Source organism: Pistacia vera, unplaced genomic scaffold (assembly GCF_008641045.1).
Source record: "Pistacia vera cultivar Batoury unplaced genomic scaffold, PisVer_v2 Contig93, whole genome shotgun sequence".
Taxonomy (NCBI): Eukaryota; Viridiplantae; Streptophyta; class Magnoliopsida; order Sapindales; family Anacardiaceae; genus Pistacia; species Pistacia vera.
In genome coordinates this window covers 1,040,903-1,065,876 of record NW_022196812.1, presented here as the reverse complement: position 1 = coordinate 1,065,876, position 24,974 = coordinate 1,040,903, and the positions used below count along the sequence as shown (strand labels likewise).

The 24,974-nt window shown below is 34.3% G+C and overlaps 1 protein-coding gene and 1 pseudogene across 1 annotated transcript; one reads left to right on the top strand and one right to left on the bottom strand.

Annotated features, from left to right (window-relative positions):
- Positions 1–5,513: 5,513 nt before the first annotated feature.
- LOC116120332 (inactive disease susceptibility protein LOV1-like) lies at positions 5,514–6,789 on the bottom strand. Its single transcript, XM_031406289.1, has 2 exons — positions 6,491–6,789; positions 5,514–6,366 (listed from the first exon to the last, which is right to left on the bottom strand). Exons 1-2 carry the CDS (start codon positions 6,787–6,789, stop codon positions 5,514–5,516), a joined length of 1,152 nt encoding a protein of 383 aa, XP_031262149.1.
- A 4,981-nt stretch (positions 6,790–11,770) lies between these two features.
- On the top strand, positions 11,771–21,805 carry LOC116120330 (annotated as a pseudogene).
- The last annotated feature ends 3,169 nt before the right edge of the window (positions 21,806–24,974 follow it).

Genomic DNA, 24,974 nt, shown 5'->3' with positions numbered 1-24,974 from the left:
TTGATCAAACTACCTCATATACCCTTTCCACAGTAAATATAAACTTATATAAAATATTAAATGAGGTCTAAAATTTATTTATTTTAAATTTTTTTATATTATCTTGAATAATATAGACACAATGGCTAGAATCGGCTCTCGGAAACGGGTCACTAGTGCCAAAATCCGATGGCCAACAAAATTTCCAACATGATATCGTAACAATAATAGTATAAAAAGTGTTAAGTCTTTGAATGCATTATCTATTTATATAATTTTTAAAGACAATAAAGTTTTAATTTCCGCCCATAGTACTGATAATGACTCTCAACCCTTTCCGGTTAGTGTTTTTTTATTACTTTTAACCATGAAATCAGAATTTTGATTAAAATCTGTTTGGGGTGATCAAGAAACTTTTACAAAGTTTGTCGGGTGTAAAAGTAAAATTTTATAAATTTCGTGGGAATTATAAAATTTGGTCAAAGGATAAAAGCAGCCACGTGGCAAAGAGGAGCCCAGCAATTGGCCCAACGAGTGCTGGGCGATGGTGGCTACTGGCTAGCACTCCTCATGTTAGGATTTGAGAGAGTGAGACTTTTTTCTGCCGTTGACTAATGATATAAATTAAGAATAACAGACTGTGAAAGACATGTGACAGTTTCTGAAATGGGAGGGCACTGAGTAATTTATTATATATTTGGGGTGTGATATGTAAAAACTTAAAATTTAGGGGAGGTAAGAATAGCCCTAATGATTATTTCACCCCAAAATCTTGGTAAAACACTCAATTCCCCCTTAAAACGAGAGTGTCAGACTGTCAGTGGAGTGGCGTGCGGTTTCTTCTTATCTTCTATTTCTGAAAACAACAGTTTGAAACTAGCGAGTGAGAGACTACCTTAAACATGGCTTCTACAATTACAGCTGTAGCAGTTGTGTTGGAGCTTTCATATTCGCCAAAGCTGAGTCAGGGAACTTCTTCTTCCTCTTCTTCTTCTAGGCCGTCTCGTCTAAAAATGACGGACTCTATTAAAGATAAGAATAATGGAGGCTTTTGATTATTATCAACTTTTTTTGAAATCATGTGGCTAATTTGTTTTGATTTAAACGCTAAATTCTTTAGTTTCAGTAGGGGATTTAGGGATTTCTTTTTATCAAAGTTATTGGGTTAATGATAAGAAGGCTGTTAAGATGACTTAATATTATAGGTGCCAATGCTAGGTATTGTCACATTGGTGAATGTCTGGCCGCATCGCCTTTCCTTATCACTGTGAAACCACAAGTAAAATGAGAGCCTTATGGCATTTGTCAGCACCTACAACAAATGTGCATCTGCTAATTTTGAGAAAACCTAAAAGGAAAGGGGGTTCTTGGAGCCAGAGACGAAGCAAGATAGAAGATATGGGACAGAAATTTCCAAGTCGTAAATGGAGGATAAAATTTTTGTGTCCAACTCTCAGATTGTGCGGCCAGATAGCCTTCCTCTATTAGTTAGTGCACTGCAAGCTTCAGCCAAGCAAGATGTGGCAAGTTTTTACTTTCCTGGGCGTTGGTGTAAGACCTTTTATTCATGATTTACCTGAGCTTGACAACCTCTTTTCTCCAGGTGGACCAATTTTAGAGGCACAAAAGCAAGCTGGAAGGTTTTGTAAGTTCAGAGTTTCCTCAACTTGTATGTAAGCTTACCAAGGCACTCTATTGTCTCAAAAAAGCTCCAAGAGCTTGGTTTGAGAGGTTGAAGACTGCTATACTAAAGGGGATTAAAAATTTCAGTAGTTGATACAAGTTTATTTGTTTACAAACAAAATGGCAAAGTCATCTATGGTTTAGTGTCTGTTGATGACATCCTCTTTACTGGAAATGATTCTGCTTAGATCAAGCACTTGATCTCTCATTTGAATTCTCAGTTTGCCTTGAAGACTCTAGATGCTCTGGACTATTTTTGGGGATTGAAGTTCTTAGTACTTCTTCTCTTATTCATCTAATTAGTCAACAAAATATGCTGAAGGATTTATTGGAAAGAGCAGGAATGATTGATGCCAAGCCTTGTTACACTCCAAAAGCTCTTGGAACGAAGCTTAATACAGATGACAGTAATGTTTTTTATCAACCTGTAGTGTATAGAAGTATTGTTGAAGATTTGCAGTACTTACTACTAATTAGACCAAATTTAGCTTATTTTGCGAGCAAGCTAAGTCGATTTTGAAATTTCCTACAACACTACACTGGAAAGCAGGCAAACGAGTACTCAATTAACATAGATGAATGCAGCTGGAATGTTATGCTGATGCTGACTGGGCCAACAGTTTGCATGGTCCAAGGTCTAGTGATTACTGCTTGTTTTTAGGATCTAATCTAATCTAGTGGAGCTCCAGGAAACAAAAATTGGTAGCACTTCCTTCAACTAAAGCTGAATATGGAGCCTTGGCTCAAATTGCTACTAAGGCTGCTTGGATTTATAGTTTGTTCTCTTAATTGGATTTAACTTTTATTGGTTTGCCTATAATCTGGTATAATAATACAAGTGACGGATCTTTTGCTTCTAATCTAGTTTTCATGTTAGAACAAAACATATTAAGATTGATGCTTATTATGTTAGTGATCGAGTTACTTATAAGAAACTTGTTATTCAACACGCTCCGTCAGAGTTTCAAACCGGAGATATTTTAACCAAGGCCCTGTCGGCTGCTGGGTTTGAGCAACTTAGAGACAAGTTGCAAGTTGTTCCGGCTATTAATTTAAGGAAGAATGTCGCATGAATTACACCTGATTGTTTTCAAGATGGTTTGTTTAAGTAGTAACAATGTTTGAGTCTAAAATTTGTTAACTCTGAAGGAGGATTTGATGACATTGAAGATGTTCGAGTATTGAGAATTCTGAAGTTGCTACTTTGAAGTTGCTTAGACCCAGGGAGGATTTACAGGCTTTGTAGGTGTTAACCGTTGAAGTTGTTTTATTCTGAATTTTTCAAGTTTCTAGTTCAAAAAATAATTCAAAATTCAGTTTGTGGCTTTAGTTAATTTTGTATAACTCTTTTGTGTTAATATTTTTTGTTTGTCTGAAAATGATATCTTAAAAATGTCAAACAGAAATTGCGTTCAGTATGGTTGTTTAAAAGCACAAAGAAAGAAATGAAAAAGCAGAATTTAGCACCTCAACAACTAATGGAACCTCTTCAAATTACCACTTATTTTATTCATCAAAAAATTTGTCTCAATTACAAATCTGCTAAAATAATATTGAACGTGATTCACACGAATTCCTATGCAAAATCTGAAACAGTAAATTGAAAACATAAATAAGCTTAACCTGAAATTTAAAAAAGAAATTAAACAATTATTAATAAATCTTTTAAGTAAAAGTTTTAAAGTTTTTAAAAAATGGCCACCGACGGGTCACAAGTTTTAAATTTATAGATATAGTAATTTAGTTTTTTTATATATATAAAATAAATATTAATTTTCTAATAATTTAACAAATATTCAACCATATTATTCATCATATGTATTTATTTGTAGTGCGGGCCTTGAATTACATAGTTCAAATAATTAAAAGAAGAAAATAAAGATAAAATGACACAATGTCAAAGTCTTATACTGTTGTGTTACGTATTTGCATTCATGAAGTTAATGTCTTTGAACAGTGATGATTGAATTTTTCCAACGTTTCTTCCACGGCTTGCTCCTATATTGGATAATTTGTGTGTTGATTGGTTGACTTTTTGCTCCAAAATTAGAAAATAAGTTGTGGAAATTGTATTAAGTCTCATGAGTCATGATGTTTGAGTCAATCTTCATGAAAATATATGATATTTATGAGCTATGACAATTGGATTCCAATACGGCAATGTCATCAGCTTAAATCCTAAATATCATTTATTTTCATGAAAACTGATATAAACTCACTACTTTATTATCGTAAATATTGTATATGTTGAAAGAAACTACCCTTATTGTCGTAATTAAGAGAGAAGCTCTAATACCATGTCAAAATGAAAATGGAAAAAGAGACAATTAAAGAGAGTTGGAGTATCTCCTAAAGATATCTTTAAGAGAGCAAGAGAGATAATTGAAAAAAATCAAAATATACTTAATAGATATCTTTGATAGGGCAAGAACTGTACTTAATTGAATTGAATTATTTGTATTGAATTATTTTTTGTATGTATATACATAATCTATTTATACAAAAGTATACTATTAAATCTTTCACCGCTGTCACATGTTTGAAGATTTGCCCTTGCCCTGGCTTAAAGGACGTTCTAAATCGGTGGTTTTCCAATAGTGTATCCATATATTGGTTCATTTGTCATACCATATACGGAAGCTTTCTCTGTCGTTTAATCATTTAAAGAAGCCCCGAGATTTTACTACCAAACTTTTTATTTATTTATTTATTTGTATATAATTGATTAATGTATATTAATTTTCAGTTGTTAGCAGCACGATCTTGAAATTATAAAGGTCCTGTTTCTTTTGAAGTTTCCAGGATGCTGCTCGGAAAATGGGTTGGAGTCATTGGAGGATGACTTTCTTGGAGATGATTAATTGGTTTAAGACTTTAAGTCAATTGAAACAATAAAGGTGCTGTTTGGCGATGAATTTGTTTTATGTGCATGTTTTTGTTTTCAGTACATTTTCTATACATTAGAATGGGTGGAGAAGCCATTCCTTTACTCCAACTCTGTTTTCCATAGAAAAACAGGGCAACCTTACTGGGGATTTTCATGACTGTTTTCAGTACATTTAGATACATTGGAATGCTGAGAAAGTCATGATGACTTAACCAAAATATCACGACAAATTCGCTATAATTTTATGAATATGATATATAAGAGCACAAAACATCATAAAGTTGGTACATAATTAATACAGTACGTAAAGCGAAATAATCTCAGTTTTTAAGACACTCTATCTATAGTATTTAACAACCTGTACATCAAATACTTTATGTTCTAATATTCTTTCGTAACCTTGAAATGAAATGGTTCTCACATATATATATATATATAGTATATGAGACATTTTATTTTTAATACAATTTATAATAGCATTTTTATAATTTTATTTCTATTTACCATTCTATTGTTTAAGAAATAACTTTTTACATAAGAACAAATAGGAAAATGAGTCCTAATATCCCAACACACATCATTTAGATTGACATTTTCTTAATTTTTCCAATTCCTTTGCAAACACAAAATAAATTCATAAAAGAAAAAATATTTAATAGAAATAAATTAATTTGAAATTTACCTAATGGAATTCTTCAAATATAAAATGAAAGAAAGAAATTAAAAGTATAGCAGTAAAGATTTCCAGTTGCATGCAACAAATGTTTCCAACTAAAATGAGCTTCCACAGGATTGCATTTCGACCGAGACTCCTTGCATCCGATGATTGTTTAATCCTGAGATGGAAACAGTAAATTCAACCACCGAAGTTCACATCGGGAAACCAAAAGAAATAACAAATTTCGGATGAAGAGGAAAATGAAAAACAAAAGATTGCTTTTGAAACTTCTTTCAAAGCAAAGAATCAGCGCAGAAAATGTAATAATATGAACAATGTCAGATGAACAAGGCAATAAAAAAGATGAAAACTACTCACAAATAGAGGTTGAAAGTTCCAGTGGTTTTTAATCACGACTACGTCTTTGCCAATGCTTCTTTTAACTTCATCTACAAAATCTTTCTTCATACTGGTTAAGGTCAATTCCTTTAGCGAAGTCACATTCTCCAATCCAATTGGCTTCTCCAGACGTTTGCAACATCTAATCTCTAAATCTCTCAGGGCAGGCATGTCTCCTTCGTTGATAGTCCATTCTATCAACTCCGTTAGCATCCATAACTTCAAAACCTGGAGTTGGGGAAATGCACGGCTGCCACTATGACAATGCATCTTTTTCCCTGAATAGGAATTTGCGAAAAGCCTGAGGACTTTCAGGTGTTCCAACCCTTCTAGTGTCTGCATTGGGTCTTCTGATAGACAAGACCCTGACAATGCAAGGACTTTGAGATTTCTGTTAAGTTTTTCTATGTCCAATCGATTGAGCATTCCAACCAAATACAAGTTTGACAGCATTTTGTGACTAGACATGGATGGAAAATGGACAAGTGAAGGTTTATTATTGTCATCCACTGATTTCAACCGCAAAGATTGAAGACTAGTCTGATGTGAAATCCAGTAAGCTATTTCTTGAATTGAGTTTGTGTGGCATGTCAATCCCAATTTCCTTATACCCCTCAACCTCGTCAACCAGTTAACTGTACGCCTGCTATTGCCTATTACTACGCCCCCATAAGGTTTTAAAGTGGATTGGAAACTCATCGTCATTTCTCGCAATTTCAAGAAAAATCCCGTGCATATAGAGATGCCGAAGGTTGTATGCCTTCCAGATGGACATAGGCAATGTGGTTATTAAAGTGTACTTCACATCTAAAGCTTCTAGATACCAAATATCACCTACTGACTCTGGAATTGAGTTTAGGAAAGTTCATCTCAGACCAACGTACCTTAGAAGCGGCAGTTTTCTTCTGAGTGTTTCCGGTAGCGCTGGCTTGTAGACACCTTCTAGATCAAGCATGGTGAGAAATCCAAAACCTCTAGTGGTTATCTTGTTCAGGAACTTTCCTACCGCACGTGAAGGTTCTTTCTTTCCGTTGTTAAAGGATATATAAGAACAAAGATGTTGAATTTCTTTGTCTGAAAAAGAATTCTTCTCGATGTCTGAATATTCTACGAGCCTCCGGATGGTAAAATTTGGTGGTTTAGAAGTTGAATCTGAGATGGAATGGAAGTGAAAATATCCCATTCTCGTAGCAATTAGAGAGATAGCATCATATACAGTACTTGGCACAAAACATGTTTTGGGGCTTCCNCAAATAGAGGTTGAAAGTTCCAGTGGTTTTCAATTATGACTACGTCTTTGCCAATGCTTCTTTTAACTTCATCTACAAAATCCTTCTTCATACTGGTGAAGGTCAATTCCTTCAGGGAAGTCACATTCTCCAACCCAATTGGCTTCTCCAGACGTTTGCAACATCTAATCTCTAAATCTCTTAGGGTAGGCATGGCTCCTTCGTCGATAGTCCATTCTATCAACTCCATTAGCATCCATAACTTCAAAACCTGGAGTTGGGGAAATGCACGACTGCCACTACGACAATGCATCTTTTTCCCTAAGTAGGAATTTGCGAAAAGCTTGAGGACTTTCAGGTGTTCCAACCCTTCTAGTGTCTGCATTGGGTCTTCTGATAGACGAGACCCTGACAATGTAAGGACTTTGAGATTTCTGTTAAGATTTTTTATATCCAATCGATTGAAAATTCCAACCAAATACAAGTTTGACAGCATGTTGTGACTAGACATGGATGGAAAATGGACAAGTGAAGGTTTGTTATTGTCATCCACTTATTTCAACCGCAAAGACTGAACTGGTTTGTTGTGAAATCCAGTCAGCTATTTCTTGAACTTAGTTTGTGTGGCATGTCAATCCCAATTTCCTTATACCTCTCAACCTCGTCAACCAGTTAACTGTACGCCTGCTATCACCTATTACTACGCCCCATAAGGTTTTAAGGTGGATTGGAAACTCATCGTCATTTATCGCAATTTCAAGAAAAATCCCCGTGCATGTAGAGATGTCGAAGGTTGTATGCCTTCCAAATGGACATAGGCAATGTGGTTATTAAAGTGTACTTCACATCTAAAGCCTCTAGATACCAAATATCACCTACTGACTCCGGAATTGAGTTTAGGAAAGTTCGTGACCAACGTACCTTAGAAGTGGCAACTTTTTTCCCAGTGTTTGAGGCAGTGCTGGTTTGAATACACCTTCAAGATCAACCACTGTGAGCAATCCAAAACCTCTAGTGGTTACCTTGTTGAGGAACTTTCCTACCGCACGTGAAGGTTCTTTCTTTTCGTTGTTAAAGGATATATAAGAACAAAGATGTTGAATTTCTTTGTCTGAAAAAGAATTCTTCTCGATGTCTGAATATTCTACGAGCCTTCGGATGGTAAAATTTGGTGGTTTAGAAGTTGAATCTGAGATAGAATGGACGTGAAAATATCCCATTCTCGTAGCAATTAGAGAGATAGCATTATATACTGTACTTGGCACAAAACATGTTTTGGGGCTTCCATCTAACCTCCAACTNAAAAAAATTGTCCTACACAGTTATAACTTATTGCACTTCATGTTTAATTATTCAATAAATTTACCATCAAACTTCATAAACTTAATGATAATTAGTTTGTGCAAAATTTATGATTAATATATAATTCTTAGTTCATACTTAAAAAACTTAAAATAATTTATATTTTGTTATAATTTTAGTTGTGTAATTACAATAAAATAAACTAATAGGGACTGAAAAGAAAGAACAAAATATAGAGGGCTGAAATGTAATTTTTAATTAACTTTTTGTCCTAATTGTGTTGCTTGTAAAATATTTGGGAGACCCTAAATTTATAGCCTTTTCTCAACAACCCATTTCCCTAAAAGACTTAATTATCCAATGAAAAAGACTAATTATCGAATGATAAATCAGGAGATAGATCCGTGTTTTGAAGAGGACTTGCATAGGTCACGTGTTTTCATGTGTCAATTTAGTAGAAGTCTATCACTCACAACATATTTTGAATTCTCTATTATATATTCAATTTAGTAGAAGTCTATCACTCACTCACAAGTTTAAAAATTATCAAAAACACCCTTGCAACCCATACTTGCCAGATTTCGACAACCACCATCGGTGGTAGCCGGAATCTGTACAACGGCCTATCTACTGACCATAAATGGTCGAAAGTTCATCGATCTGGCAGTGAACGATGGCCAAAGAAATGGCCGTTGTTGAGGTCAACGACGGCCAAATCTTGGCCATCGTTGACCGAAAACGACGGCCAAAGATGGCCGTCGTTTTGGCTTTTTCCGACCATCGATAGCCACGGCAGGCTGTAGATCTAGCCTTTTCCAGTCATATCCATGATAGATCTGACCAGAAAAGGCCATAACGATGTATTATGACACAGACCCGACAGATCTGTGTCGTAACGCGATTTTTCGGCCAGATTCCGACGGTGGTGGCCGGAATCTGACATTGCAGGTGGTAAGGGTATTTTTATCATTTTACATGTTGGGGTAATTATTAAATTAGCAAACTTAGGAAGTTTTTTTTATAAGTTTTTAAATTTTACCTCATAATACTCCCATATTCAATTATCCAATACTATCCCCAAAATCCTATCCAAAATAATAAACCAAATGCACCCTAAGCTTTCCTCCAGGGTTTAAGTTGAAGTTACAGTCTCACAGGGGATTTTTCAAAACTCTGAGGTCACGGCGTAATGGAGGTTGATATGGAGACCTCTTCTAGCTTCCTGGACCCGGAAGACCTCTCCATCAGGGAACAGTTTCGTCGTTACGGGTAAATTTTTTCACAATTTTTTATTTTTTGAGTGTGTAGATTGTTTTTTTTTTGAGTTGAGTTGTATGAAATTTAAGTTCGTTCAGCTGTAGAAGAAAACAACGTTCGTGGTTTCAGCTTTAGTGTTCTACTTCTTCTTTGCTTCGATCACCATGGGCNGCAGAAACTTGATCTTCCAGTCATCAACTGTCAGATCACTTCCTTTGTCAGCCTCTGTACCTCCCAAGATTTTTAGGGAATCTACGAGCTTCTCCATGACCTGTCCGAATGTTGTCTCCACTGTTGGACTAATTGGAAAATTAGAATATATCCATGCATCATGTAGGTTCCTAACCGCAAGCCAAATGATTGCTTCAATAGCCATGGATTCTCGATCTCCGTTTCTCTCTTTCTTTTTTTTTTTTTTTTTTTTTAACCCCCTTAGATAAGAGACTGTATAAAGTTTTGACTCATGTCTCCTTCGCTCATAACTGTAATATAGCGGGCTCTGAACATTCTTTTATAATTTTTTATTTTTTATTATTTTTGATGGAGAATACTTTACGGTTGTGATTACTTCATATAATGCACAAGAAACTTCATAGTCCACATACGTCGTTTACTTTTAATAATAAATAGTGATGAAATTTATACTTTTTGGGTAAAATTATCCTTAACATGAGTAAAAAATATATATATGTGTAAATGATTATACATATACAATTTTTTTTTTTTTATTGGAGGTATTCGGACTGGTTTACATACATCTTAACTAATCCTTTGACTCCAAATAAAGTTTCTGAAATAGGGCAAATCTTACGGTCCGTGACTAGTAATATTAACAACTGTTCTTGTGATTTGATAAACATTTGACCTCAAGCTTTTACCATTCGCATAATCCATTGTTGGTTTAAACTTTCAACATAAATCACTCCATAATGAAATTTATATTAACTAATTAAACATAAATCAGTCCATTAAATTAAAATTAATTATTATAAATAATACTGATATATCATTAACTTATTTTAATTCATAAATATAAATATTATTTTTTATTTAAATAATTTTTTTTTCAAAATTTTAGAACCGGTCAAAGTTGACGGACGGCAGCGATGTTGACTTATTTTGTGAACTTATTTTATTTCAGAAATTTAAATAGCCAACGTCTTTTTTTTTTTAAATATATAATATTTTTAATTTATTTCTATTTCATATTCTCAAGTAGTGGTTGGGTCGGTTTACTTACGCCAACCAATTGCTTGTGTTCTGAGTTATATAAAGCGAAAATAACCATAAAATTAATATCCATTTATCAACGACTCCAACCCATTTTCTGAGCAGCATCCGGCAAACTTCAATATTGAGTAATGTTATACTTATATTATTTTTTTACACTATTTTATAAATATTATAATTATAACATATGCTACAACCACATAAATTTTATTATAATATTAAAAATTTAAAATAATTAAAAACTTGTGTGGTTGTGACATATATCATATCATGATATAATAAAAATTATGTAAAAGAGTGATGTAAGTGTAGCATTACTCTTTCAATATTTACGGCAAAAACCAGCAATGACATACCAAGAAACTCACAGAACTTTATTATTTCAAATTGATTCGAACAAATCATCTTCAAGAAGTCATCGTCCAACGACCACAACCCATTTTCTGAGCAGCACCCCAGAAACTTCAACACTTGCGCCAAATCAAGAAATAGGGCCTTGATTATTTCAAAGTGACTTAATCATCCAACGGCTCCAACCCATTCTCTGAGCAGCATCCTGGAAACTTCGACACTTGCGCCTACCATTTTCTGAGCAGCACCCCCAGAAACTTCAAATCTTGCGCCAAATCAAGAAACAGTGCCTTGATTATTTCAAAGTGACTTAATCATCCAATGGCTCCAACCCATTTTCTGAGCAGCATCCTGGAAACTTCGACACTTGCGCCTAAAATCAGCAATAATATATCAACAAAATTACTCACAGAGTATATTTTTTATAAGAAAAATAATGATCACGGGAAAATTAAGAATATTGTCATTGCGTTCACACAGACCAGAACACTTAAATCAGCTGGTTCACCTGATATAATTAATGTCTGAAATGAAACCAATGGTTCACAAATTTCATATATAGGTACTGTACTTGAACTCTCTTTATTTCTATCTTGTTCCTTTTTCTCTCCTGAGAACTAGTTCAGGTGAAAGATAGCAAGAACTGAAATCTCTTTGATGATACTCACAGGTGCATGTGTAACTGATCTTCTACTTTTCCCTTTTATTTTTCTATATATATTAACTTTGCCAAGACATTGTACACATTTTAATTAATTTTCATGTATATTTTCAGTTGTTAGCGGCCTGATATTGATGAAGAGGAGGATGATGATGGAGGTTTTTCCTCCAGGAATAAGAAAACTGTGGAAGGATTGGGAGTTAAGGTCATTGGTTTTCCTCAGCCTCGCATCACAAATGCTTCTGATTTTTCTGGGCAACCGCAGGAAGTACATTCCCAAAACTTGGATTAAAGTTGTGGTCTGGTCTGCCTACTTGCTGGCGGATGCTGTAGCAACTATGGCCCTTGGCGTACTCTTAAATAACATTGGAGAAATCTACGACAATGGTGGTGTTCCTAATTCCAATGGTGAGATTGCTGCGTTTTGGGCACCGTTTGTTCTGTTGCATTTGGGTGGCCCTAATACTATTACAGCATACTCTTTAGAAGACAACGAGTTGTACCTAAGGCACGCATTTCAGTTACTTTTCCAAACACTAACCACAGTATTGATCTTTCTAATTGCATGGAATGGCTCGCGGATTTCAGTTCTTGCAATACCAATGATTATTGTTGGGTTTATCAAGTATGGAGAGAGGACATGGACTCTCTGGTCAGTAAGCAGTAATCAACTCAGAGAATTGGTGCTCTCTTCGGCTGCTGCTGATTCCAATTACCCCAAATTCTTGGATGAATACCCGTTGTATCTTGCCGAGGGATACAAAGTGGAAAGAGACTTCATGATAGATGCTCCCGCTTTTAAAATAAACATGCCCGAGTCTGGAAAAGAATTCAATTTCGATCAAAAGATCATATTAGCCTATGCTTTATTTCATATATTCAAGTGTCTCTTTGCAGATTTGAGCACCAGCGACATCGAGCGAGAAAGCATTGAGCCTTTATTAAAGGATATGTCTCATAAAGATGTTTTCAGTGTGATCGCCATCGAACTAGGATTCATGTATGATATGCTATACACCAAGGCCATCGTAATTTATACTCGTTGGGGTCTAATTCGCCGGGTTATCACTACTTGTCTCACCAGCCTTGTGTTGGTGGATTTTCTGTTTTCTTGACAAGTAGAAATATTCCAAGTTTGATGTCTGGTTAACCTTCTTGTTGATGGCCATATCTTTGGTTGTAACCACACGTCAACGACGGCCAACATATGGTCATCGTTGATCATCAACGATGGCCGTATTTTTTGCCGTTGTTGACGAGCAAATGCGGCCAGATCTGACAGTCAATGGCCAGATCTAACCATATATCTGGCCTTTGCCGGTCAGATCCATGGCGCACAACCGGCAAGATCCACCCAGTCATGCGCCGATACGGCTACTCCGGCCACCCTCCAGCGGTGGTGGCCAGCTGTGATTATTCAATGGGTGGGTTGGGGTGTTTTTGTTAACTTTCAAAGTTTTATTATAGGAGTGTTTAGTAAATAAACAAACATAGAGGATATTTTTATTAATTTCCAAATCCTATATCGTAATACCTGTCCAATTCAACTTTTTTTAATTTTTTTCTAAAAAATACAAAAAAGTGAACCAAACGGAGCCTTTGTTTCTACACTCTTGGTTTTATTTTTGGAGTAACAACTTAATAAATGCACTTGGATAGAACTCAAACCTAAAAAGCTAGCTCATAAGAGGAAAGACAAATTATATTTTGTTATAATTTTAGTAGTGTAATTGTAATGAAATAAACTAAGAGAGCATAATAAAGAAGTCTGAAATGAGAAATTTTTATTAACTATTTTAAGTCTGAAGTTCATCACTTACAACATATTTTAAATTTTCACTTATATATTCATTTTTAAAAAATATTTAAATACTTCTTGTTTTGTCCTAGAATTAACATAATTTCAACTTTTAATTTTAAGGTAACAGAGAAAATAATAAAATTAGTTAATTACTATATACTTTTCATATGTTTTAAGGGTTTTCTTGACTTTAAGGTTTAATCAAAGGACTAAATTTCTCTTGAAATTTAAAAAATAACATAACTCCTCCACATTAGTCGACCATTAATGTAGGGTTAAAATTTATAATATAATGGGTTTTTAAATATTCACTTAATTATTTTGATTATATCTTACGGAGATTATTGTCATTAAGTCTATATTTTACAAAATTATAAAAATTCAAGTTACAAAGTGCCCAAATTTGTAAACTCACCTCTGCAGGGAAAAACGGTGCGTTTTTATATAGAAGAACCAGCTTTAAATGCTGTCGTTTGAGTTCATCGTCTTCTTTTAGGCTTTTGCTAAATACTAATAAAACGAAACCTCCGGCTAGAGCTCTTTAAGCTTTCCTATAGGGTTTAAGTTGAAGTTACAGTCGGGATTTATTAATTGATTTTGCTTGTTTCAGGTAGGTGGGAACTAATAAAGTTAACTAGTCTGTTAAACTATTACACTAAAACTTATTGTGTGAGTTCTAGGAAATGCTGGACTAATTGCTGAAAATGTTTATGCAAATTGACATTTATCTTTTGAGCTTTTTTAGACTGCATATTTTTTTCCTTCTTTTCATAAACATTTCATGTTGGTCTTCTTTTAATTTTTCTGCGAAAAACTCTCTGCAAAACCTTTTTATTTCTGGTTTATTCATTTGTTTTAGGGGAGGGGATATTTTATCAACACCAGGCTTTAGATAATTAAAATCCTAATTTCCTGAGGATATATATTTATATCAAGTTTATAAGATCCTGTACTGGTGTTTCTAATTTTTGATTGAATGGTAGACAGTTGTAGAGAGATAAGGAAATTATTCAAAGAAGGACATTTGTTTATGCAGGAGATGCTGTGGTTAAAATTATATCTTTTTGCTCTCAACTGCTCATTCACATTGTTTGTGGGTTTGCACCTGCCCATGCTCCGAGTAGCATTTTTCAGTATACATTTACTTGAATTGTGTTGTGCAGAGATGCCTATACAAGATCTGATTTTAAGGTTTGAAAGATCATGCCGGAATGTATCTGAATCGATTAGGTGAGTGCTATTATGCTCTTTCAAGGTTCTGTATTCTTGTGTGCATGACATTTGTCATGGTATGGACAAAATTACAGCAGCTTACATCTTTCCTTATACAGGTAGTGTCTGTATTCCCTTTTGTCAAATTGTTGTTTCCCGGTTACAAATAAATACACTGGCATTGTGCAAGTTGGAAATGATTGACTCATTCATTGCATCTTCTTGTTCATTTTTAGATATAAATGGAATACTCACTGCTATCTACTTCATGGGTATATTGGATAAAATCTTTAGCTTATTAGGTAATATCAGTGTTTTGGGGGGGCCATTTGACTATTTTGTTGTTGGCTTTGCAGGTATTGGTCCAACATACAGTTGAGGGTTGTGGAGGACAAGTTGATGAGGCAGAAGGGCAGCTCTGCTTGATGAGGCGCGTGGGTCTCTTCTGTGGTACCTATATGGAAAAGGTAATATATCTTTACCTCTAAAACATTTTCAGCTACAATTGATATTTGTGATAAATAGTAATGTCTTAGGAAAGAGTAATATAACTCTAATCTTATCTTTTTTCTTCTGCATAATGTAAATCCAGTATTCTTTTTGGTCTTCTTTTTTCTTCCTGATATACATTTATTTGCTAAATGTATTTGAAGATATCATTCCCCCGTAGTTATCAGCATGGAAATTTTTCCGGTTCTGTATGTATGTGTTGGGTGCTATGTCATCCCCTTGATGTTAACTTCCTCTTCAATTTTTCACTGTCTGCAAACCTTGTCGTATGAACTCAGGGTCTTGGTATGACAATTCTGGTTGTTCTTGCAGGGAAGAGAACCCCCTGAAGATCATATCCTGGTGTGCATATTTTTCCTTTTTGTCATTAATAGGGACCATCTATCTACTTTTGAAGGTTTTACCCGATTTAAATCTATTAAATTAACAGTTACCTTCAAACTCACATATAGAGGCTTGCCAGTTGTGTGATGACCATACAGCACAATTATGCCTTCGGATTTGTCAATGGCTTGAAGGATTAGCTTCTAAAGCTCTTGAATTGGAAAGCAAGGTGATTAGTTTCTGAAATTCTGCATGTTGGAATATGACCTACCTTTTTAGTGGAATTTTATATTATATTAGGACTATTGTCTTATGGGTTTGAGATGTCTTTTTACTGGATGATATTTTAGACATTGGTTGTGATACCAAAGATCTTAAAATTTGGTCCTCTATTCTGGTTAGATGCAAATTTTACTCTGTATCACTGGGGTACTCCTGTTCTAGGGCATGAGACTTTGCATTGAATATTTTTTATCATTTATGAAGAGTGTTAGTCAACTGCATTTTTTTTTGACAAATTAATTATTATTTCCAGGTTCGAGGATCTCATGTGGGTACCTATCTTCCCAATTCGGAATTTGGCAACACACAACGTTTTCTCAAGAAAGGAGCTTCCAGTTCTAACACTGTTCACCACTTAGATTTTGATGCTCCAGCACGCGAACATGCTCACCAGTTACCTGATGACAAGGTATTCTCATAACTGTCTTACATAATCTCTTAAGATTGCTTTCATTTTGACATTGTGGCACATTATATCCAACTGTTGGGTTTATTTATATTAGGCTTTATAACATGCAAGAAGTTCATATTTCAATGTAACAAGGACATTTTTGGAAATCTAACATATTAGAGTTGCATATTAGTTAAGGGGTACTGTGTAATGACTCTTGATAGAGTGGTTTTTTTTAGAACAGATCATGCATGAAGGATTTAATGTAGTTTAAGTATGATAACAGTCTCCTTGTATGTGAAGAATGAAGCATGTTCTTGCTATTTCACAGGAAGTGGTGTCTTAAACATAAGACATTAGTTCAACCCACATTGTTGCATTATAGAAACTAATGTCTTTTCATGTTTGCTGGAAGTACATTGGCAATCAGTTTCTTAAATGTTTCCGTGCAACCAAAAGGATGTGCAACATTTTCATGCTTTTTCTAGATCTCAAATTTACTTATAGTTGAACTGTGTGATTGCAATATACCATGTGGGTGAGATTTTGTCGTTCCAGTTTGTGACGTAGTTTCTTAAACATTAATTCTGGTCTAGGTAGCATTAACAGTTTTATGTCTACAGAGCTAGATGAACCCTTCTTGAAGATGTTGGACTCTTAACGGCTTGAAGACTGGAAGAGCAGTGACTTTGCCGATCTGCTGGACAGTATGAATTTTGAGAAGTTTTGATTGCAGAATCCTGTTTTATTTCCCTTCTGGCCATCATAATACTCCAATTTTGGCAGACATGGAGAGCTGCCACGTTATGCCTGTTCGGAGGAATGGACCTATTCATCTGTTGAAGCCCTGGTGAAGAATGGAAAAAATAGAACTCTTCAAGCCATTGAACTGGAAAGTGGTATTGGTCACCAGTGGCGTCTTGGAAATGGACTTCCTATTGTACATCAGAGGAAGTCTGAAACAGCCACAAAGAGCTTTCTTGTTTATTACGTTGAGTGTCTGAAACATTTAAGCTTTTCCCGTTAATTGCTATCCTCTTATCTGATCATGCTGTCTTTGTCCTCAGAGTAGTCAAGATTTCTGAATTATTTATAAGGCCTTTTGAATTAAATTTTACACACTTTGCTGTGGAACCCTGAGAAGTATGCACTGCTTTGTTTTCTAGTAGGAGTTTACCTCCATAAAGATTCTGTGAGTCTTCAGTTCTTGAAATAACAGAAATTTTTTCTTAAATTTCATTCAAGATTCAGCTGAAGAGATAGCCAGCATAGCTGACTCTTAGCATTCTTACCTGTGAAACTATCTAATTTCATATAATAGTTTATCACTTACTAAGATGAATCTATTCTGAAATCTAATGCTTCATTTCTCCAGTCTGCTGCTGGGCGATGGCAAAGTCATGGCTGATGTTCAAGTGGACCTAGAACTAGCTCATTCACAACTGGTGAGATGGAACAGTTGAAAAGTTATGGAGATGATATTGAAGGAAATTCGGGACAAATGAGCAGCACCTCGCCGCCCTTGGTTGGACCAGAAAGTTGGCACTGCAAGTTCTGAACCAGCAACCACGAGATCTTCTCTTCCTTCTTTAGAAACCAGTCAGGGTTGTTGACAATGTGTTTTCTATTGAATGTTTATCCCATTTTGTGCTGCTCATATAGGGCATCTTCATCTTTTCTGCTAAACTTAGAGAAATGGTACATGAAGCTGTTGCTCGAGGGTGCAAGGAGCAGCAATGACAAATTGAGGTTTGTCCAGAAGAACTTGTGTTTTTATTTTCATTGCCAAGTCACTTTGCCGTACTGAATTTCTGGCTTCCTTGATCCATCTGGATTGTATGAAGATGTGGTTGATGGAAGATGTTAAGAGATTGAATTGGACATACTGATCATGCTTCTCCTGAAGTAATTTAGAAAAAAATACCATTTGAGAGACAATGGCAAAGTGGAAGGTTTGCTCGTAGCATTGGTTTAATCAGATTGTGATTGTTTCCTTGCAGCTCAAGGGCACTATTACTACTTATTACATATGTAAGGGCAGAACACCAGGTGTAATTGTAAAAAAGATCACTATATTGTTAAGACTTCGCCTTTTAGTTGCCTTCCATGTAAAAAAGAGATCTCAACCAATTTAACTCAAGGATCTTTGATCTCAACTGCATGGATATGCTATTAAATCCTAGTTTCCCCTTCTGTGGGGGGTAATCTGTGGTGGAAATTAGAAAGTTTATCCCTCTTTTTAGTGTTCACTATTTTTGCTTTCCTTTCAATTTTATCCCAAATATAGATTATGGTTTCATATGTTGTTATCTATTGAATAATAATGTAGCTTTTCACACTTCATTGAAACTATGGTTTGTTGTGTCTCTAACTCACATGCTCGACAGTGAAGCTTATGTATGGAACATACCACATCTTCTGTAACTTCTATGTCATGGATTGCACCTTCAGAGATGATCAAAATGTCTTCAGGTAATCTGCTGTTATGTTTGAGGCTAGACATTATGGCCACGGGCACCCCATCCTTTGTCCTTCATAGTAATTGTCGACTTCTTCCTCTTTCCTTTGGTAGCCTAGTTTCAGACTAGAAATTTGGAATTGGATTTAAAAAGACAAAAGACTTGGGATTTGGCAAATGAAAACTACTCATTAAGGCAGTTACTGCCTTAGAGATCTTAGGCCATTGCCAGAATTAGATGGATCAATGTCATGAAGTGTACTTAATTCTATTTTTCAAATCACTGGATTTATTTTTATTTTATTTTTATTTTTTTTTTTGGCTGGTTGAATCTTTTGCTGAACAATCACTTTGGTTCCCTTGGGACCGATTTGGTGCACATCTAGTGCTTGTGCTTGTATTCTTACTGATGAAATGAAGAATCCTATTAGGGAGGAGCTTGATGTTGTTTATCATTATACCATGAAGTAATTACCGCCCAGCTGTTTTAGATATCTGTGCCTTTTTTCCAAACTGTGCTGGCGTTGGAGTAGATTTTCTTTTAATCCTGAAAGATCAGATTACTGAGCTTGTCTAGATATGTTGGGGTGTAAGTTCCATCATTTGTGTTTGTCCAACCGTGATATTTCTAGATAGTTGGACCGTAGTATCAGTATCCGATATGAAATTTATTTTCTAATTTGTGTTGAAAATCAGGACGATGCTCTTTTGTATTTTGAGGTCCGGTTTCTATATTTAATTTTCTGAGTTGGAATGTCTGATAACAGGTTAGTGATGTTGTTTTGAAGCAACATGAGGAATTGGTTGGGATTTATGCTTCCCAGCTTGCACACCACCGTTGTATTGACCTCTTTGTGCACAAGATGGAACTAAGGCTAAAGAGCGGTGTCTATATACTCCTATGGAGGTTATGCTTCTGTTGCATCCTCGTCCTGTATTATGTTTGTTTCATTGAGTTTCTTTTAGACCATTATCACATTATCTTAGGTTTTTTCCCTGAAATTTTCATTATTTTGACTTGCAGTATTATTGTTTTCATAATGATAGTGTGGCATGTGAATATAGACTCTTCTCTTGCTATGGAGTATTTGCATTTTCTCCAGGAGTGATTCAAAAGGCAGTTTTGAAGAATTATTGAGAGGTAGTTAGTTTACTGAAGCATATGTTCTTTCTCGAGGTAGTGGCAAAGTCAATGAGGATTTGATGAAGAGTTGATGTAATTATGATATAATCTAGGAGGTTTTGTCAAGATCTCAGGAAACTCAACTTGGGAAATATGGCAAAGTAACGATGTTTGCAGAGCAACACCGGCTGCAGAGTCTTCAAAAGGCTATGGTAACCAATGGTTAGCTTAACCTCCATCAACATTGCTGATGTTGCAGATGAATCAGTGCTAAACTTCTTAGTGAGCATTGGATACACAAGTAATTCTAGTCCTATGTTTGTAGTATTAGTGTTTAATAATCTCGAAACTTTGAGTAGTTGCATAGTTTCATTAAAATGGCCAGTATTAGGTTGTGGCAGTGCTTAAGGTTGAAAAAGATGTTATTCTTATTGCATTCAAATCTCAACACCATAGTGATGAATCATTTAAAGTTGTTCGATTTTGTTTCTCCCTGGTTCAGAAGGTTCTTCTAGGCATTTTGGTATGCATGATGAAAGCTCAAATTAGAATAAACCCTTAGTGCATGTTTATTCAGTTTCAGATATAATCGATGCTTTTTTCTACAGCAACATATTATTCAGGGAGTTTGCTTTAATTTCTGTGTTGAGAGTGCCAGCAATGCCTATAGGTGCATATGCATTACTTAGTTTCCTTGCTGAACCTTTGAAGCAGCTTTCGAAACTCTGATACACTTAAGGATTATGTTTCTGAGAATCTAAAAGAGTTCCGGGACTGGGTATGCTTCATTTGTAGTGTGCTGATTATATTTTGAAATTTGGTTAGCATCTGTGACCTGATTATTACCTATGAAAAAAATATGTATTTTCTAATTTATGTAGAGGGGTACTATTCCTGTGATGCAACGTATCGGAACTGGCTTAAAATTGAATTAGAGAATGATGAGTCCCTGAACTCTCATTTGAGGAAAAACAAAGAGCCGTTGCAGCAGCCCAAGAGACACTGAATTTATCTTAGTATTGCTTCAACGTGAGTAAATTGTCTATCTCTATTCATGTACACTAAACAGCACATGCTCAGACATGGAGAGATATTAAATTGACAAGATATCTTTTGATTGGGGTGGATTTTTGCTCCCATGCTCTATTTTGTTCTATGAACTTATGGAATAATTAGTGCTTTGATATTGATGATTTAAATTCTTAACAGGAAGAGAAAATCCATTGGTTGTTTCTGAAGACCATATATATGAATCAACTGAACATTATTCCTTGAATTGCATAATGTGCAATTCTCTGCCTGCCTACTGGCGAATGTATGTGTCCTGATGCCACCATATGTGCTGCAGTAATGAGTGCTCTTTATTCTACAGTGAGCGAGGAAGTTGTGCTAAATCGCCAATTAATGGTATGTTTATTATTGTTGTGTAAAATAAAAATTGGAAAAAGAAATACTCATATGCCTAGCATAATGATTAGGATATTTGGGTACAATTGTACAGATATGTTTCTTTGAGTTCAGCTGTTCAGGTGTTAATTGATTTTATTTATTTAATGGCTTATTGGCTATTTTGTAGATTGGATGATTTAGGTCTCTAGTTAAGTATTTGTTTTTAATGAATATTTCTATATGAAGGATGGCTTTGGATTTCTGTCATGCAATGTTCAAGTTCTGGATGTAAACTGTGTTTATTATTATTAATTATTAGTTACAGATTAAAGTTCCTAGGGAACAAGAAAAGGGATTTGCTTACTTAATGATGGATCAGCACAACCTTAATGTGATGATCTTATTATTGCAACTAGATCTTCTTTAAGTGGGTATTCTAGAGAAAATAATAGGAAAATCGATTTAATGAGAAGATATATTTTCATTAAATTGATATATTTTTTTTGTAGGTATCCGTTTAATCCGTCTATTTTTATTTTTATTGTTTATGTATCAATGTTTCTGGAAGTCTACTTCATGATATATTTCCCTTTGTCCGTGATTAAAATTTTATGTTCAGGTGATTGTTTCTATTTCATCGAGCAACAAATACTGCATCGGGCAACAATATATATATTGAATTACATAGTTTTAATAATTAAAATAAGATAAAATGATTATGTCAAATCCTATTTTTATCTTGGATTTGCTTTCATGAAGTTGATGTCTTTGAGCCGTGATAATTGGTTTTTTCAGCCTTTTTTCCACAACTTGGCCCTACATTAAATAAATTTTGGGTAGACTTCTTGCCCCTTTGGAAAATCAAGTATGGAAATTGCATTAAGTTTTTTCTAACCTTTCTTCCACAACTGGACCCTACATTAAATAAATTTTGGATAGACTTCTTGCCCTTTTGGAAGATCAAGTATGGAAATTGCATTAAGTTTCAAGAGTCATGATATTGAGTAATTCTTCATGAAATTGATGTTATGACTAGTGACAATTGTTTTTTCCACCACTTGAACATTTATTTTCAGAACTTGGTCCTACAAGAATAAAAAACCATTTAGAAATTGGAAATTGTAAGAGCCAATACCCACAAGAACAAAAAGCTATAAAATTAAGAGAGGATATGATAATTTGAGTTTACTTCATACACAATGGAAACAAGGATATAAATTTATAATTAATCTCATGGAAAAAAGGAGCGAAAGATCTCATGAACACTAATGTGTCCAATGTAATAGGATTAAAAACCTAAATTGAATTGTTCATCAATTATAATTGAAGAAAACAATTAGGTGGAAAAAGACTTCTGGCAATAATGTATAAAGAGATTCTAAGAAACTTGTTACTTTGGTTGACCTTGACTCAAAAAAAATATGTCCAAGTATTGTTTTNCGACTTGGCCTTGCATTAAATAACTTTTGGGTAGGTATTTCTTGCTCCATTGGAAAATCAAGTATGGAAATTGCATTAAGTTTCAGGAGTTAGGATGTTTGAGTCAGTCTTCATGAAATAGATGTTTATGAGCCGTGACAATTGATTTTCAGATTTTAAGATTCGGAATTTATAATATGCACCATTTTGTTTTTAGAAAGAAGATTTGGTACTAAGGAAATTTATGAAAGTTAAAAAAGAGATTAGTTTTTCAATACTCATACACGACTCGTCTTGGTCTCTTAACTCTTATAGGAATGCCCAAATTTTATAAGATAAAGAAGGCTGGGACGGGTCCTGTCAATATATTCTTTTACTTGGAGCATTTTTATAAATTAAAGGTATAATAAGCTTATTTTATATAAATGATATAATAAATGTTAGTTGTTTAACACTTGAAAGAATATATAACCTTATTATTCATCATGTGCATAAATATGAGTAATATCTATATTGAATTACGTAGTTTTAATAATTAAAAAAAGACAAAATGATTATGTCAAAGCCTATTCTTGTGCCGTGATAATTGGTTTTTCTAACATTTCTTCCATAACTTGGCCCTACATTAAATAAATTTTGGGTAGACTTCTTGCTCCATTGGAAAATCAAGTATGAAAATTGCATTAAGTTTAAGGAGTTAGGATGTTTGAGTCAGTCTTCATGAAATAGATGTTTATGAGCCGTGACAATTGGTTTTATGATTTTAAGATTCATAATTTAAGATGTGTACCATTTTATTTAAAAAAAAAAAAAGGATTTGAAACTAAGGAAATTTATGAAAGTTCAAAAAGAGATTAGTTTTTCCGATACTCATACATGACTCGTCTTGGTCTCTTGAGTCTTATAGGAACACCCTATTCTATGAGATAGAGAATGTTGGGATGAGTCTTGTCAATATATTCTTTTACTTGGAGCATTTTTATANATTTGCAATTTGTATTTAATAATTAAGTGTAAAGTTTTATTTGAGTCCTTAGTGCAGTTAATTTAAAAGTAATCTCATGTTCTTTATTTACATTTTAGCCCCCTAATTGTATATCATAAATTATTATTATAATGTTGTAATAATTATAAAGGCCTACATTTTGAAGAAAATAATGTATTAAACTAAATATAAGATTTACAATAGTTTACCACCTTTAGAGATCAAATTTGGAGATTTTCAGATACAGAGTTATAGATCTCAGATATCGGTTGTACGCATGCGTACAACAAGTTTAGTTGCTCCATCTGAGCAATGAGCTTCCTGCCAAGTATGACAGATTTAGTTGCTCTGCCTGTGTGATGTTAGAGCTTTCCAGGTATGACATATTTTTCCCTACTCTGCCTGTGTGTGAGCTGCCCACCAAGTATGACAGATATTCCCATGGGTACTAGTTGTGGTGAGAACCTCAGTATCAATTATTAGTTTTATAGTATCACATTAGTTCTCAGCTTTACAATATTAGAATAGTTATTAGTTTACGGTATCAAATCATTTATCAGTTATCAATTTTACTGTAACATAAATGAACTAATAAAGTAAACAGTTTATAAGTACTTATTTTCATACTTCATGATTTTTTGAAAACTGTTTTACAAAATCATCCACACACTGAGTATTTTTAACTCACCCTTTTAAAATTTCCCCCTCCCATTGACCACAGGGATTGTATAGAGCAATGACTTTCCATCGAGGTTGGGCCCATGCGACATCAGTCCATTTTGTGTGTTATGTCACATATTTTGTCTTTCATACTTGAGGGTCTATTACCCATAGTTTCCATATTATTTTGTTCTAGTATTTATGATTTTAAGATCATAATTTATGATATGCACCATTTTGTCTTTAGAAAAAGGACGTGGTACTAAGGAGATTTATGAAAGTTCAAAAAGAGATTAGATTTTTGATACTCATACATGACTCATCTTGGTCTCTTAAGTCTTATAGGAATGAATGAATCCTATGAGATAGAGAAGGCTAGGACGGTACCTGTCAATATATTCTCTTACTTGGATTGTTTTTAAAAATTATAGATATAATAAGCTTTATTTATATAAATGATATAAAGTTAATTGTTTAATACTTGAACAAATATAAAACCATATTATTCATCATGTGCATAAATATGAGTAATATCTATATTGAATTACATAGTTTTAATAATTAAAAAAAGACAAAATGATTATGTCAAAGCCTATTCTTGTGCCGTGATAATTGGTTCAACCTTTCTTCCACAACTTGGCCCTACATTAAATAAATTTTAGGTAGACTTCTTGCCCCATTGGAAAATCAAGTATGGAAATTGCATTAAGTTTAAGGAGTTAGGATGTTTGAGTCAGTCTTCATGAAATAGATGTTTATGAGCCGTGACAATTGGTTTTACGAT

What these genes read in the sequence shown, in the direction of transcription:
- LOC116120332 (XM_031406289.1), bottom strand. Translation starts at nt 6,789, where the DNA reads ATGGGATATTTTCACTTCCATTCCATCTCAGATTCAACTTCTAAACCA. An exon ending in AGAAAACTGCCGCTTCTAAG is followed by an intron (nt 6,367 to 6,490) that starts GTACGTTGGTCT and finishes TCCATCTGGAAG; the next exon opens with GCATACAACCTTCGGCATCT.